Genomic DNA, 17,281 nt, shown 5'->3' with positions numbered 1-17,281 from the left:
ATAAGCAGCATACGTCCGACTACACCGAGCCACTATTACATGAGCCTGAACAAGTCGGCGTAAAAAGTATATTAAAAGGTTTAAAATGGCGCGAATGTGTAAAACACTGCTTAAATTAATTTATTCGCCAAATACATTTTGCACAGCTTCTTTACTTCTGAATCATTACGAAGGAAACTTGAACTAGATAGTTAAGTCAGTGCGGTAATAACCGAGCTGGAATAAAAACGTGCGCTACTCATGTGTAACAACGCGGCCAAAAGTAGCATCCAAACCTACTGCCGTGCAGGTGCAGCACCGTGGCCGGTGACCCGAGACACTCTCCACTCGGGGTCTGTCTGAAGTTAGTTTGAATTTATTCATATTCATTATTTCGTGTCAGGTTGTGCTTCCTTCTCCTCATAGTGTGGTCGTGCCCTGAGCGACAGACACGGTAACCACAGCAGCCTGTAGCTCGAGGCAGCTCGACACGGGAGATAAACCTACGTTTTTCGCAAATATCGCTGAAAGATTACGTAGTGGAATCGAACCCGTTTGTATACAGATTTATTGAAATACAGTAAGAATATATCTTGTACAGTTGTCGTGGCCGAGTGGTTAAGGCGATGGACTAGAAATCCATTGGGGTCTCCCCGCGCAGGTTCGAATCCTGCCGACAACGAATTCTTTTTGGATCAAAAACAGTGTTGTCAATCAGTAATAAACTAGTAATAACATAGTAATAAACTAGTAATAAGCTATTACTAGTTTATTACTGATTGACAACACTGTCTTTAAGCTATGGGAATCGATTTTGTCACAGCTTTATTTAGACTTGTAGTTCTTGACCCGGTCTTGGTCTCAAAACCAGTTTTTGTGGTCTCGGTCTGGACAGTGTTTGGTCTGGGTCTCGGGTCTCTCGGTCTCGCAATGTCTCGGACTGGCAGAACGGTCTCGAAGGGATTTGTGGCCTACAATATCCAGGCAGGCATGCTTTTTTGGGGGGGATATCATTATTTATTCGCCCCCTTCAAGTGGTATTTTGTGACACAGAAGCGTTGGCACTCGTCCTCTCGCGTTCTACAACTCATGCGGAATAGCAAAATATGGCCTAACTAGTTGTCTTTTGGTCTCGTTCTCGGTCTTAGTCTTGACTTGGTGATACTCTCTGGTCTTGGTCTCGTCTTGACTTCAAGTCTAGCTTTATTACGACAAAGAATGGAAATGCTAGTGTCATTTGTGAGCTGATAAACTTTGAAACTGACATTGTATTTCTACAGGACCCGTTGAGGACTTGGATTAATGTTCCCTCATACTGCTGTCTTCATTACGAATTCAGTGTAGTGGTCATAGTGTGTATGTAAAGTGGGAGGAAATGAGGAATCCAAGGACCACAGTGGTTGCTCTAAATGTTGGGTGCATTACATCAATGCAAAAAGCCTTTTGGACAAGGATCTAACATCACTACTACAGATAAAGCACTCACATGTTTAATACAAATGATTTAACAGATTATAAACTAACAGAAATAATAACACTTGATTCAATTCATCCCACAAATTGTGCTTTTGTATATGACATTGATCTTTTTAATAAAAATAAAAGTCACACATGGATTAACAGTTTCCATTGTTATATAACTGTATTCAACAAAAAGACTTTCCTGTAGAAAATCCAGTAGAGTCACAGCTGACAGATTCACAAATATTCAGCTGTGTTGGGACAAATACAAAAATACAACGGTTTACTCTCACAGCCAAGTGTTCAAATGCCGTGTCTCATTAAGAATGTTAAAAACCATGAGGACTCTGCCCTATTAGGTTGCTTTTACACAGATCTTACCAACTCCTTATTAACCAGGATGACACATGAGCAGCGTTTAGATTAATCATGCAATTCATGTTATTTAAGTGGCCAAATTTCCATCGGCTGAAACAAGTTTTAAAACAGTTCAAATGCATTGACAAGTTAATTTAACTCCAAACAGTAAGACTCATGCAACTTGAATTCTGATGGCTGTGCAAAAAAAGCCCTCATAATACCAGTCCAGGCATGTTAACAACCGTGAAACCACTCAAGGTGAAACGATGGGAGGAGACATTATGCTCAAAGGTTTATTAAAAGTATTCTGTACACAGTCTAAAAGAGCTCAATGACTTCAATGGAGTACTGTCCGACGTCCGTCTTCTTTTTCATCTTATTGAGTTCTTCGAGGCTGCCTTCGATCTTTCCAAGCTCAGAAACCAGCCTCACCTGAGGGCACAAGAAGGCAAATTGTTTTAAACTCTTTCTCGGATAACTTTTTACATGTGACTTTTCCCCCCTGATAAAACTGCAGCACTGATTTAGTCTTTATAAACCCAGTGTCTACACAGCTACAGTAACACGAGCTGCACAGAATGAATATTATCAAACCAACATGCAGCCATTTACAGAGCAGACAATGGAGAGACTGTTACCTGAGACTTAACAAAGCTGTGGAGGTTCAGCAGTAAGCCTTTGGCGTCTGGAGTCATCACTAGCACTGTGAAATGGGCATCCAGCACCAAGCATACCCAATCCATGATCTACAATCAAACACAAAGAAAAACAGTGTTAGACTCATTAGGTGGGCTATTTTGTAGACAATTCATTGAAAATGTATTCCACTGCTGAGACTTTAATAAAGTCCTGTGTAATACAATGACAGTAGCACATTTACATGTTTGTTAGATCTTTGATTTTTCTTTTTTTTTAGTTTAAAAAAAAATTAACTCTAAACTTAGAAATTACTTCGTTTTTTTTAGTTTAAAAAAAAAGGGGAAAAAAGGAGTAATTCCTAAATTTAGATCATAATGATGGGATTTTGGCAAATATGACCATACTTTGCACTTCCATTGGCTGTATTTCTTAAAATCTATATCAGTATAACCCTCATCTCATATCTTGATATTGACTTGTGTATTGTTTATAATAAAAGATCTACCAGTAAAGTGAGTGCATGGTTTTTTTTTTTCCGCCTCCACATCTGTCACAATGTGTCCTGTTGGCAAAGACACTTCCTGCACTGAAATGTCAAGTGTGGACTCGTTAATTATCTAGTTCGACACTGACACCTACCTGAGTCAGACTTGGTGATCTCAATCCATGCTTCTGTGGGAAAGCTTCTTGGTAATATTTTAGGTAAAGGAACTGCAGGTACTTGAGGAAAAGCTGATTGGATGAGAAAGACAAAGAACACGGGTGTATTAGCTGACCGAGAATCTTTAAAGAACAGAAAATAAGTTGTGTAACATCATGAAATTAAATATATCTGCTAAGTCTAAGTTTTGAATTGTGAATAAAAATGATAAAACAGTCAGAAATACTGCATAAAGACTGAGGACTAAGGGACTACAAATGGTACCTAAAGCTCACACACAATCTCAAGATAAACTATCCGTTACTTACGACAACATGCTGGGAGGAGAGATCTTTTAGGTGTGGGAGGATGAAGGTGTCGCTGTACGCCGTCTGCAGGATCTCATTTCTTTGGAGCATGAGTTAAGATCACACATATCAAAACTTCTCAGTCTGTCTAATTTAAGCTATTGAGTAACACACAAACTTTCAGCTGAATGTGAACAGCTGCCTGATAGACACAATGGTGAAATGTTGCGTTTGAGTGCCAGTGCAATGGGAGGATACAGTAGAACCGCCTTGTGTAATCCCACTGGACACATCTGTTCTGGTGGAGTTAAGGAGTTCTCTGTGTTTTCCGTCTTGTCGTCTGCACCACCGCCGCCGAGGGCGTCCGGCCGGTCCTCGTCGAAGAGGGTCGGGCTGAAACCGTTCTGTACCGGGCCACGCTCCATGGAGATGAGGGTCTCCATGAAGGAGACGCTGTCGGGCTCCAGGCTGGCTTTCTCTGCATCAACATCTGGCATACTGCAAGGTGAAGCCAGCAGGACAGCACACTGTTATTTTACCATCGTATGTTACAGGTCACCTCATACTCAGATAATGACAGCGTTAAGCCACTTTTATTACATGATATGCAGGATGTTTTATCAAACATTGACACCACCTTTTGATGGCAGAATTTAAAACAATGTTTAACTTTAGTGCCACCCGGTGGTTGCAGCAAAGGGACAGAGGCATCAATTCATGCCTGTATCATATCGACTGAAGGAGTTGTGTTGTCAAAACCATCATTTAATATCTTAGTGGCTTCTTTAAAATCTCGTATCGATTGGCCTTCTCTTAATTTGTTTTATTATTGTTGTATGATTATTTTAAACTTTTAATTCTGATTTTATTCCTCTTGGTGGTTTTATGTTTTTTTTATTACAGGCAGTTGCATTTGATATGTTTTATTTCTGTTGTACAGCACCTTGTAACTTGTTTTTGAAAAGCAAAGCTATATATAAATAAAGTTATTATTATTATTATTATTAATAATATAATTTATTAAGTTTTGATTTTGACCTGATGAAGGCCTTGAGACAGGCACAGGTTACAGCTTCAGGGATGTCAGGGAAGAACTGCAGGCAGAGCTGACACAGGTAGTAATCCTTCCTCTCCAGGGCCAACAGCACCAGGTCAGGACACATGCTGCAGAGGATCAAGGTGGTAAACGGTCACATTTAACAGAAATAATAATGGCTGATGTACTCTACTAATCAGTGTGGTTTGGGTAATTTAATGCATCTTCTCCACATCACTCTACCTGTCATGAAAACCAATGCAGGGTCTGGGGTTTACAAGAGCATTCATGTACAGAAATACATTCTGTGGAATAAAGGGTGCTGAAATACAGTAGGTAACTTGTTGTCTTACTGACCTGTGGCAGAGGCACTGAGTGTGCACAAGTTGGGCCAGGGTGCTCGGGGTGTAGAAGGCTGGATCAGCCAGACTTCGAGACACTAGGGTTGATACTAGCTGTCCTACACAGGGCTGTAGGTCCTGGGTGTCTGATCGAGAAAGAAGCCCGTCCACTTCTTTCTGGACATCCTCTAGTGGTGCTGTCTACATCGGGAAAATTTAATATTTACAAATTATACAAAAACGTACAAAACAAATTATTTGTTAACCTTGTTATGTGGACATGTCCAGATTCAGAGTTTTATCATAGAGAGCCAAGAAAAGTCTCAGTTTTACCTTGACGAGTGCCAGAACCTGGTCAGTTGTTAAACAAGGTGCTGACTGGGTCTTACGGTTTGTTCTCTGGAAGCAAAGAAGAGTCAAATTCATTTGTGTTGCCATGAAAGACAAAATGCCAGTAACAAAAAAAGGAATAATTATCCCAACCCTAAACAATACATTAGCCCTGTACTACAGTTTCTTTTGCCAAGTTACTCAACTTTAAACATTTTGTGAATAATGCACCACTACTGTATCTCCCTTGAAGGTCGTGCCAATTAGTTTAATGAACTCAGTTCTTTTTTTTTTTATATGTGCTGTAAGCCTGGGAAAATACAAAGTTTTCATAGCAAGAGTGTAGGAGGTGATGCAACTCATACAGCAAAAGAAAGAAAGAAATCTGGCCTTGCTGCATCTAAGTCATTATGCAACATACAGTCTTCCTGGTCTCCACAGTTCTGGAGGGCTGAGCTTTCTCTCCGTGCAGAAGGTTATTCCAGGATGGTACACAAGCTGGAGATTTGGACTCTGTGGTAATTAGAAAACACAATGTATGAGGGAAAACAGACTTTTCCCAACACAGGCTATCAGTGCTGCTGAGAACAACTGATCATATGGACCGACATGTGTTTTACAATGTATTGCTGCTATATTAATTACTATCTAGGCATACAGCTTTAAAGGTTACGTGCGTGTGATCCATGCATCTCGTTTACTTTTGGCAGATGCAAAATCTTCTTAAATCACAGTCCTGGTATTATAAAATTGTTTGAGCTCACCTTCGGTCTTGGCCTGCTTTAGTTTCCCCAGTGCAGAGGCCAGGGAAGATTTGGGGCAAACAAATGGTATAACAGAGAAGGTTTTCCCATGTGGAATGAATAACTTGTTGGAATAACACCATAGCTAAATAAAGAGAAAAGAAAAACAAATTGGAATTAATGGTGCAAATGAACATAATAGAGATCATGCAGACGGCCCAGGTTGTCTATTCATGTTTCCATTTCAAGATTGTAAACTGAAAAAACAAAAAACAAAAAAACAAAAAAACTGTAAACTGCCATTTAGTTGTGAGGAGGGACGGTGAACCCTGTCACAGTGAAGCAGGCATGATGCTCTACCAAAGTCATACAGTCCTCCATCAGCACCCAGCAGCTGGAAGGACAGGGAACCCTTGGCCGGCAGTAACAACAATGATGAAGTGAAAACTGAGTTGATGCTTCGTGCAAACTTCTAACCTTAGCGACAGAAACTCATGAACACATCAGCTGTGTGCAGAAACATTAGAAAACAACTACAGTATCTTGGATCAAAAACAATCCTTACCTGCCCATAGATTTTACCCGCCATCTCTTTTCCTGCCTGAAGTGTCTGGAAGTTTGTATTCCAGATACAGAGAAAGTCTGAAAAAACAAAGGAGGAGCCGTTCAGGAACAAACCAACACTTACATTAGAAACTGGAGCCACATAACTTCACTCTGAAAATTACTGTAATTGAAGACTAGACAAGTGTGAGACTTGTTTTCATGTATCATAAATTAAACCTAGAAATTCATTTAGTTTACAAAAACAAAATCAACCGTGGTTTTGGGAGACTTCTCTGATGTTGTGCATGACTGACGTTTCACTGACATACCCATTGTGTGTCCCAGACAGAGGTCATTAATCATTCTATCATCTATTCAATCATCCAGACACTCAGCCTGATTACATCTGAGAAACTCCATAAGCAAACAGACATGTCTGAGTGGGGCATGTGCATGTGTCTTTATCGTAGGCAGAGCAAACCCACTCCACTCACCTTTACCAGCTCCAGCTGAGGGATGTGGAACTCCCACCACAGCGACGTGGGCTTCGTCCAGGACCAGGGCCGATGCTGCCTCCAGCAGCCCATCACCGACGGGAAGAGACAGCAGCAGGCTACGGGGAAGTGGAAGAGCCTGAGCCCCCTCGTCGGTCCCCAGGCCGCGCACGGATACCACACTCTGGTACACGTGACCGTTAGGGTCTGGGTGGTGGGATGAGGACGAGGCAGAAAAAAGGGGTAAAAGGATTATTGAGGGAGGAGACTAGAGGGGGTTCAGAAAGACATTCCTACTCATCTTGCACGTAACATTGTGCAATGCAGTGTCTAAGTTCTAACAAACCTTAGGAATTTGTGTGTTAATTAATTCAAAGATCATTTAATGAACAATGCAATGCCCCAGTACCCCCTAAATAACCCTAAACCTATGGACAGTCACTCTGCACTACAACATTTTGCACAATAACTTATTTAGTACTGTAGTATTTTGTATACATCTTTATTCTATTCTTTTATATAGTATATATGTGTATTTATAGTATATGCATATTTCCTTTTTGTATATAGTATATGCATATCGTTTGCACTAGAATATTTTAATTAATTCTATTTTATTTTATTTTAATTCTTAATTCTCTAAATTCTTATTCCATTCTATTTTTGGTACTTTTATGTTTGCACCCGACACCAAGACAAGTTCCTCGTGCTGTAAACTGACCTTTACTGCTCTTGGCAATAAAACAGTTCTGATTCTGATTCTGACAACTGTACAACAAGGTAAATACCGGGAGCAAAAATGTTCCACCCTCAGCTCAGCTGTAAGTGAATGAAGGTTCACACATGAATTACTGTGCGCATGACTGAATTAATCCTATAATACTAAAAACATGTCGGCTAGGTTAATCCTCCAGTCAGCGCCACTGACCAAAGGCACTGGCTCATAATCTGGAGTTGGTCCCCGGGCGCTGCACCGCGGCTGCCCACTGCTCCTCAGGGATGGGTTAAATGCAGAGAAAGAATTTCACTGTACTAGCTGTATATGTGACAAATAAAGTACCTTTAAACCTTTAAACCTTTATACTCTACATGAATCAGAGGGATGGTTGAGTGCACTAAAGTAACTCTGTGTGAGCAGCACCACAATATATTATAGATTTTTTTTTATGTTAACTGAAATTTACATTCACCTTCTCATATGCTGACAGCTGAGCGCTAAGGCTGCAGTAGCTATTAGTAAGCATGCCTACGTCTACAGAACCGGGATCATTCACTTTTCACATGCAGTGATGCTGAGATGCACAGTCTGAGCTCCATTGGCAGCACCAAGTGTGGAAACAATATCCACTGCAGTGCCAGCAATTAAAGGTTGTTGTTATTTCTACAGGAAAATGGTGTCACCCACTCCAGAGGCCATGAAAACACCCTGTGCTAGCGACACTAAAAATATTTTCACAGGAAATGCAGGCTTACAGAGATAAAGCAGGCGGATGTGTTTATCCTTGTAGGAGACAGAGAAGCTGAGCGGGGAGAGGCCAGGCTCTTCTCTCTCCAGCCGGTACCTCTGTAGGCTGTTAGGGTTCAGTCTCTGTAGGTAGAGGAAGTGGTCTCCTTTCTGTGGACAGACAGCAACAGGCTGCTCAAGTCAAACAGGCATTTGAGAAATACTAAAAATGAATCGTTTACGCTGACATGCCATTAGGACAGACAAAATGTTTTGTGAGAAATTGTTCATAAAACTCACATCTTGTCATACACATGCATTTCCGTCCAGCATCATGAGCATGCTATTGACTTACATGTCTTTATGCATGTTCAATCAATACTTATATTTATTAGGTGGACTGAATTATCCTCTTTCATTTAAATTATTTTACCTGTTCAGTTGTGAAGATGACAAACTGTTGTGTCTCTGCTACAACGTTGGTGCTCCACCTAAAGACAAAAGAAAACTCATTAGCACGCTACCAGAAACAACAGGTCATTCATAGCACTAGCAAAGATATAGTCTTATAATAACAAACGTAAACTGCTTAAAAGTAATACAGGCAGATTGGGATGTTTGCTCAACACAAGAGCTTCACTGGGGGTGTGAGGCAGGTATAGGTACAGTAATGATACTGACCTGATTGCCTCTTCTTGAGACAGGACCTCCTCTATAGGCTGCTGGGGAGCAGAGAGCAGAGAGTCCAGCAACCTCACAGCTCCTCTCTGAAACAAGACCACAGGCTCTCCTCCATGTGCACACTGGACCCTCCAGACTTCTGATGACACCTGGGGCGCACAGGAGGCAGGAATGAGAATGTGATCAGCTTGATCAACAATCACTTAGGGCACTTACATCAGATTAAGGGAGTTTCTAAAAGATAGGAGTACTGTATAGTCTAAATAATACATAACTACAGTCACTTATGGAACGCACCATCTCAGTGGAAAGAAAGAAAGACTATTATATTCATGTTTCTGTAATCCCAGTTAATTTGAGGTGAAGGAAATGTTCAAATAGATTGGATGTGCTGTAGACTGTGAAGAGAAACATGCAGCAAATTGGTGCATGTCTCCTTAAAGAAGTCATGAACACCCACACTCTGACTTACCGTTGCTTTGAAGGCTTTATCCAAGAGTAGGTCTTCTTCCTTCCAAATTCTGATAACCTAAAAGGCAAAAAAAAAAGAAAAATCAAATCACTATAACAATACGGACAGGATCATGCAAATCTGGTAAACAAGTTGATGGAGAAATAAAATCAGCAAAAAAATGTAGTAAACTCACAAACACGGCAAAAGTTGAATGAAAAAGCAGTTTTTCAGTCGTTACTTTTTCAATAAACTTAGTAATGGCACCACATGCGGCATGCCTTTCTTGCTTATGTTATAAGAAAACAAACTTGGCTGATTCATTTTTCTTTTTTTTTCTCCATGCAATCTGACATCAAGTCAGTGGGCTTCTCCTCCTACTAATACAAACACAGGCAGGATGGCATGGAAAAGTTTACCTTGTTGTCTGAGACTGCCACATACTCCTTGGTTTGTGGGTTGAAGACTGCAGCACAGGTCAAACTCTGACCTTGTTTGACTGTCCAGTTGCCCAGAGGCTTCTGGTCCGACACCTGCCAGGACCACAGAAGTAAAAGAAGACCAGTTAATCATATTTATTTGTAGTAATAATCATTCTCTAATAATGTGTTACCAACCATATTATACCTACAACTACAGTGATGGATGTAAGACATGCTGACAATGACATTAAATCCACTACATCTGACCGTGGCCTGAAATACATCCAACTCTAGTTCCCATGGTAAACATAAGGCTTTAGCAGTGTAAGCTTGTAGGAGCTTTAAAACGACTCACACACAGCTGTAACTTAAGTTACTCCTGTAACTCAAACAGATCACTACAGCCTGTCATATTAGATCAATAGATGAGGTCATTGAGCAGCCAGTTGTGTAAAAAGACACTGACATGCTGGCCTCGAGCTAAACCCGCGGTGAGCCTGCTACATGTTGTTTTCTAACAGGATGCCGCGCGGTGGACACAGCTAGCATTAGCTAACCCACCCTGCGTGTTTTTATAACCTAGCATGGCTTTACTTCAACCCGTAACACCCTTCGCTTTCGCTTTTCACGGAAAGGGAGTCAAAGAGCTGTTATAGCTATAGAAAGTGTACATTGTCGTGTCCGTGGTTTCTGTCAGTGTTGCTGCAAAGAGTCGGTGATGCCAGCACGAGTTGCACGGGTCGCACTGGTCCCCTGGCCCGGTTTAAGAGAGCCTGCCCAAAACAAACACCAAAACTCACCTTGTACAGTGTGACAGATCTAGTTGAGTCTGTGACGATGATATGGTCGCTGTCTCTCTCCTGTTCGATGCCCTGAATGCCTGAATTTGATCCATTTTGTGCTGGAACAAGTCCGCACAACGTGTAACCCTCATACAGCGCGGCCATGCTTGACGAGAAGAAAGTCAAATCTCGCGGAATGTCGCGAGAACAGACAAATGCCACCCGGAACCACGCTGCTGTTGCCGCTTCATCTGGAGGATGTTTGAAGCTGTCGGAAGAAAATCTTGCAGTACAATGTTGCTGTATATTACAAATATATGATATTTACAATTATATGTTGTTGTTTTTTAATATATATTTAAATGAAATATTCAGATATTAAACTCCATTGTTATTTTACAGCAGCTTTCCTCAAGAACATGACAAATTCCCCCAAATTCATCTTTATCCTAATTGGAAACATGCTTACAATACAGCGTTAAAACAGTGTTTACGGCACATAAATCAAAACTGCAATAAAAATGTTCTGAATTACCAGTAGATAGGCTACTCCTATAAACAAAGCTTTTGCACATCACAAAAAGCTTAACAAATGTTATAACCACTAATCTTCTGTTTGGAGCAGGGCATGACCGGAGGTCTGAGAGAAATTTGTGACAGACTATATATAAAGTCTTTATAACTTCCTCATGGATCATAGGCAAATTCACATTAGGCGAAGCAACACAATAGTAGCCTAATAAGAGGTCAACTCAAAGTTTATCATTTCAGTTTTTCGGACTAGTAGATTAGTGTCAGAGCTACAGAATAAGGAAGACATTGAAATTATTCTTACTGATATCCACAGCACCCAACCCAAGAACCCATCCACATCACAGATGTACCTCTATAACACAGTGTACGGAATCGGATGCACCAGGCTCTAGAGTCTAGGAGTTCGGGGTCTAGAGCCCTCTTTGTGTGTGTGTGTGTGTGTGTGTGTGTGTGTGTGTGTGTCTGTCTGTCTGTCTGTCTGTCTGTCTGTCTGTCTGTCTGTCTGTGCATATGCCTATGTATGTGCTTGAGTGTGTATGTGTATGTATTTGTATTTGTATCTCTATGTGTATTTGTGGGGGTGGGAGGTTTGGGTTTTCATGCTTTTTCTTTGTCGTTCATGGTTTTTTGTTTTTATCCTCTGTGAGGCACTTTGTACTCAAACGTAAGAAAAGTGCCATATAAATAAAGTTGATTGACTGATTGATTGAAGAATTAAAAAACAAAAACAAGGTTTTCATATGCAAACAGTTTGTCAACATGTTTCAAGTATATTTTAGTAAAAATGCCACACCTATGTGTTTCTAAATGAGAAAATGTGATTATGAGATAAAATATCATGACTGACGAGAATCAGTGCCACCTAGCTGTCTTTGATTTTCCCCTCAGGACCAGGACTTATGGTCCTGCTGGTGAACTGATGCTGGTCTCACCAGCCCCCTCTGCTGACCATAGGGACACACTGCACACTCCTGATGCTCAGTGTGTCTGTACCAACATACTGTACAGTCTGGGTCGAAGCTCAGCTCTCATCTGAAGGAGTCACTGCCATCACCTGGACCTGCACTCTGAACAGAGGACACAATATTTCTACTGCCCTCGACTCCATGAAGGAGAAACTGAGGGCTGATCAAAGGCTGGACCTGTCCCCTGTCTGAGGAGGAAGACTCTGCAGCGTCATGGATGGCTAATGCAAAGACATTTCTCTGTGCCTTGTTGCTATTTAAGTATCAGTATTTTGTATCTATTTAATAATGCACAACACTGAACCAGGACCTGTTGCCAAGATACTAAGTGGGACTGTTTTTATTTTAGTATTTCAAATCCAGTTACCTCTTGAGGACAGAGCTCTTAAAATGAGGCATTTATACATCCCACAACACACATCCACCGTCTTCTTCTCATCACCTAAACCCTTTCTGAAACAGCAGTTTTCTGTAGCCTACTAAAAAAACATTAACTTTCTAGTAGTCTGACTTTTTAAGACAATCAGGGAGATGACCTTTAAAATAATACTAGAAAACAGGACCACAAACAGGAAGTGGTTTCAGGTGGTGAATTGACTTGATCTGTTCGCTGCACCTACAGTATGAAGTTTCAAAGATTCTCCGTCTGCGGTTCAACTACACGAGCATCACATTGCCTTCAAATGTGGATCTCTGTTTAGTTTTTTGTTGCTGCTTTGATTGCTGTAGATTATGTTGCATTTATCTGAGTAAAGATCAATACGACGAGATGCACTCACTCAGTAATGAAGCACTCAGCATCGCCTGTGGTCAGCTACACGGAGGAAAGCTGCTCTCCAGAGCCATATGCATGTTTCTGTAATGATGCCAAAGTTCAGAAGGTAGAAAAATGGCCTCCTTTCTCCATCTCTTCACCACACAGATGGACGTCAACTAATTGTATCTGGCTTGTTTAGACTTAAAAGAAAAAACTTGATTTGCCTTATAAAACTGAGCAGGTTTGGAGATAACGAGGAGATATAATGAGTCAGAAACATATTTGTAGAGCTGAAACAATGTCTCGCCATGTCTTCATTATTCTGTTTTGTCTAAAACTGTCCTCCAGTGACCAGATCTTTAGTCAATGCTTGAATAACTTTATTTCTGTCTGTCCCTGTACATCATAAACCGCACAATTGTTATTGTTGACCTGCATGGTCTTAGTTGTACTCGGCCTAAAGCTGAGAGGTTTGTTGTGGGGAAGGTTGGCCAAGGTAAGACTGCGTACCCTTTATATTTTCTCATGTTATAGTCACTATGGGTTGTTGGTGTATGGATCTTTTTTTTTTTAGATAGCCTAAGTAAGTCAGGCCTTTTGTTTTGTCAGAATTAGTCAGTTCTATTTATTTCATTTCTTTGGCACGACCCCCACGGCCCTCCTTACCCCATCCACACTGGAGAAACCTCTGTTTATTTGTTTGTTCAATGTTTTAATGTGAATAAAGTTAAAAAAAAATTTGGTTTTTCACTCCTTGTCCCTCTCTTCATTGGTTGTCGGGTTACTGTTCCTACTAGGAGACGTAACAGAGTGTCACAGACTGGACTAGTTAAATAATTTATTTGTTAAGCAGATTTGATGTTTCATTTTAGCAGAAACAGGACAGTTGAATATAAGATGACAGTATTTTCTCTCTCGTCTCATATTTTGTCACATAAAAAAAAAATTTTGTAAGTATTTCATACACGCAGATATTATCTAGTACCTCTCCTAGTGTTTTTTTTTTTTTCAAATAATATTCACTATTTGTAAAATGTAAACATGAAGTCATTTACATGGTATCATATATGTTGCCAATTAACTCCTAAAAACTCCCCAGATCATCTTTGATCTGCAAAAGGGTTTGTGGAAGACTCGACAGATGTTTTATTCAGACGCAGTTTCTTTGAACTGCCAGAAGAGGGCGTGAGTAGCTCATGTATGTGGACACTGACTCGTGAATCACAGCACCAAAGGAGAAGAACAATATTTTTCTACTTCTATGAGGCACATGAAAGAGTTGGAAAAAAAAGTTATGATTTTTAGTTTTGTTTTGCACATAGTCTAAGAGAAGCTGTGAATATCCTACATTTTCTTCTAAGGCGAGGCGCTGCAGCACAAAGCTCTGAGGAGGGAAATTACAAATCTGTATTTTTTTTCTCTCTCTCTTCAGAACAGTCCAATATGATGAACTCATTTCCTGGTTATTGAGCTCTCTAAGCGAGGCTTGGCAGCTGATGTTGCACATCCTTGCTTTCCACCCACTTAACCTAATATCATCATGCATTATGTACTACTCTCAATGGTTCATGTTGGGAGTGTGTGTGTGTGTGTAGGGGAAGCAAAGGTACAGTTCATAGTTTAATTCATCTCAACATGTTTCATTCATCTTCCTAGAGAGAATCGTCCTTTTCACACGGTGAGAGGATATTTCAAACTACTCTAATCATGCTGTTGATACAGTGAAAGCCCAGAGGGGAACTCTTGCCCTAGAGACTGCTGATCAGTTATACGCTTGCTCGGTGTGCTGGTGTCAGATGTGGTCTTCTGTTAATGCCAGTTTGATCTCAGCTTGAATTGAAATGTGCTCCAGGTTTTCAATTGTGACTTGCTGTTTGCACTTGAGGAACTTTTATATTAACAAAGGAAAAAAAAAAACAGGCCTGCAGCGGTTTCCTTTCTCTCTTGTTCACTCAGACAGTGAATCTGCAGCTGCCTGCATGAGGTTGTGCTTGTGTGTCGGTGTGTTTGTGTCTGTGCGTGGGGGCCTGCAGAGTGGGTTTTGTGCTACAGGCAGTGTTTGCAGCTGTCTTCATTTCAAGATGTTTGGGCAGATGGGTGACCACCAGACCACACTAAAGAAAGAGATTTAAAAGAAATCAAGTCTGTGTATAACAGCTCTTTAGATTATCAGATGATCCTAATTCTGTTTTTTACCAGAGCCCATACTGAGCCACACCCTTGTGTAACAACATTATGAAGCAATCTGAAATGGATGCATGGGCAGGATGTGAGGAGATTTACCAGCTTTTTCAGCTCGTTGATATAATGATGGATGCCATTAGTGCCCAGTTACTCAAATAAAACAAGGAGGCTAAAATGGTTTACTGACATACTTCTGGTGGATCCACACCCAAGAGCTGGTTTCCTGCAGCAAGAGTTTTAGGTGCAGCTTTTGGATTCAGATTTGCATTTACAGTAGGCTATATAAAATCATTTGGTGGAAATCAGTCAAAACACGTTGATTTTGAAGAAGCTACAAATGTACCAGCCTTAAAACTGCTTTTAGTGATTGAGTTAAGTTGAAGAATTAGTGACACTTTATTTTTGGGTTTTCCCCCCTCGCTCCGGTGCAGGGCCTCTTGCCGACTGGAAAGGCTGACAGGCAGCTGATGAAACCACTGCCAGAGTCCTGTAAAGAGCGTGGATGGAGACAGGCAGAGCTGAGACATGACTCACACAGTTTCACCCCTCATCAAGCCACAATGAGAATGGGCACGCTGATTAATCCATGTTTGATGATTTCTGGTATGCCCTCTTTCCTCCCTTCACTTTTGTCCAAGACTTCTTTTCTCACATGTTTCTGTTCCCTCTGTTCACTCCTCTTTGAGTTTTGTTAGAGAAAACAACAGCTGATGTCAGATGTCTTAACCCATTCACTCTCTTCTCTCTCTCTCTGTGAGTTGCAATAGTCTTTGTATGTCCTCTCTCTTTTCATTGATTTGTATTGTGGGGCCTGCAGCTGCAGCTCAACTTTAAAAAAAAAAAAAGCATTCAACTTGCAGCCATTGTGGGTTTGTACCATCGGGAAATGGACACTGTGCAAGAATATGAGTGAAGAAAATGAGCAATGTAGATGTTAAAGCTTTTATTCAGGCACGCTTCCAACTATCCAAACCCCAGGAAACAGAAAAATCTTTGTGCAATGTGAAGGAGGAAGAGAAGAGGGGAATCACATATTTGACCTGCAGTCGGACTGGAGGGAGGGAAGTAATGAAACTAATTGGAAAAACTAAACAATTATTGTACTGACAGTCATGTGAAACAGTCCTTGACTTGTTTTACATGTAATGAAAAGAGAAGCAACAAACAAGACCTGACAATGATAGAACACAGCAGTGGGCAATAAAACAATGTTATAGAAATGGTAAAAGCACACCGTGTGCAAGACCACTGCCTTCTAAGTCTACTTTGACATTTAAAATGCTTGTTTGTGGTTGAATATAACTCGTATAACTGCAGGATCTGGAAACCAGTGAAACAGTTACCACTTCCTCTTATCTTGTCGACTGCAGATTGAAATGAAACAAGAGTTACTCTGAGGTCAAGCTCAGGCTAATGTTTCACAAACTGGATGCAGGGAAAGATAGGCAGGGGGAAATTATTGGGAAGGTTGCTTCCCATAGCCTAGCCTAGGTCAAGCTATCAGCCTTTTCTTTTTTAATTTTGACAGTTACTCTTTATTTGTGGTTTTATGGTAGTATCTACTGAGCATGGCTGCAATTGTTTATTGAAAGCTTCCTGTTTGACAACTGAGTTTGAGGATATATAGTTCTTAATCTACAGTGACTCCATACATTTTAAGACACTTCCACTACCAGTTATATCTTTTTCTCGTAGAAAATCCTCTTTCCTCCCCCACCACTTCTTTCTTTTCTCAAACCCAACCAGTTGAAGCAGATGGCTGCCAACCCCTGAGCCCATTTCTGCTGAAGGTTTTTCCTCTTCCCTGTCCAAGTGCTTGCTTGCTCTTTGTGGGAACTGTTGGATTTCTCTCAGTAATAAAGTAATGTCTTGACCTTACCCTGTAAAGTAGTTTTTATGATTTTGTGCTATAAACTGACCCAGTGAATGTGGTCTGAGTCTGACCCCTAGATTGGGAGCCACTGGACTAAACGAGGCTACCTAACTAGCAGCAGTAAAGTGCTGCCTAGCCAACACACTGATGCATCATTGTGTTACCAATCTGATAATGTCAGAATCAGATATCGGTCACATGCTTCTACTTTGATTCTTGATACCGGGACTATCAAAAGCAGTGGATTTTGCTTGTATTCGAGTATTTGTTTAACTTTGTCTTCCTAATCTGAGCACTTCCTCCTCCCATGA

The 17,281-nt window shown here is 40.8% G+C and overlaps 1 protein-coding gene and 1 non-coding gene across 2 annotated transcripts; one reads left to right on the top strand and one right to left on the bottom strand.

Moving 5' to 3' along the window:
- The first annotated feature begins 579 nt into the window (after positions 1-579).
- On the top strand, positions 580-661 carry trnas-aga (transfer RNA serine (anticodon AGA)). The gene has a single exon. It is a non-coding gene; the product is annotated as a tRNA-Ser (tRNA).
- An 884-nt stretch (positions 662-1,545) lies between these two features.
- On the bottom strand, positions 1,546-10,835 carry nol11 (nucleolar protein 11). Its single transcript, XM_085773507.1, has 18 exons — positions 10,676-10,835; positions 9,873-9,986; positions 9,475-9,531; positions 9,003-9,151; positions 8,755-8,812; positions 8,351-8,492; positions 6,878-7,084; positions 6,403-6,479; positions 5,859-5,982; positions 5,516-5,607; positions 5,098-5,163; positions 4,781-4,965; positions 4,426-4,551; positions 3,646-3,885; positions 3,409-3,487; positions 3,079-3,171; positions 2,439-2,546; positions 1,546-2,232 (listed from the first exon to the last, which is right to left on the bottom strand). Exons 1-18 carry the CDS (start codon positions 10,820-10,822, stop codon positions 2,119-2,121), a joined length of 2,178 nt encoding a protein of 725 aa, XP_085629633.1. The 5' UTR covers positions 10,823-10,835; the 3' UTR covers positions 1,546-2,118.
- Between the last annotated feature and the right edge of the window lie 6,446 nt (positions 10,836-17,281).

Source organism: Trachurus japonicus, chromosome 1 (assembly GCF_045865225.1).
Source record: "Trachurus japonicus isolate A0001 chromosome 1, Traja_1.0".
NCBI lineage: Eukaryota > Metazoa > Chordata > Actinopteri > Carangiformes > Carangidae > Trachurus > Trachurus japonicus.
Note: the sequence above shows the minus strand (reverse complement) of the source record. Positions and strands in the feature narration are given on the sequence as shown.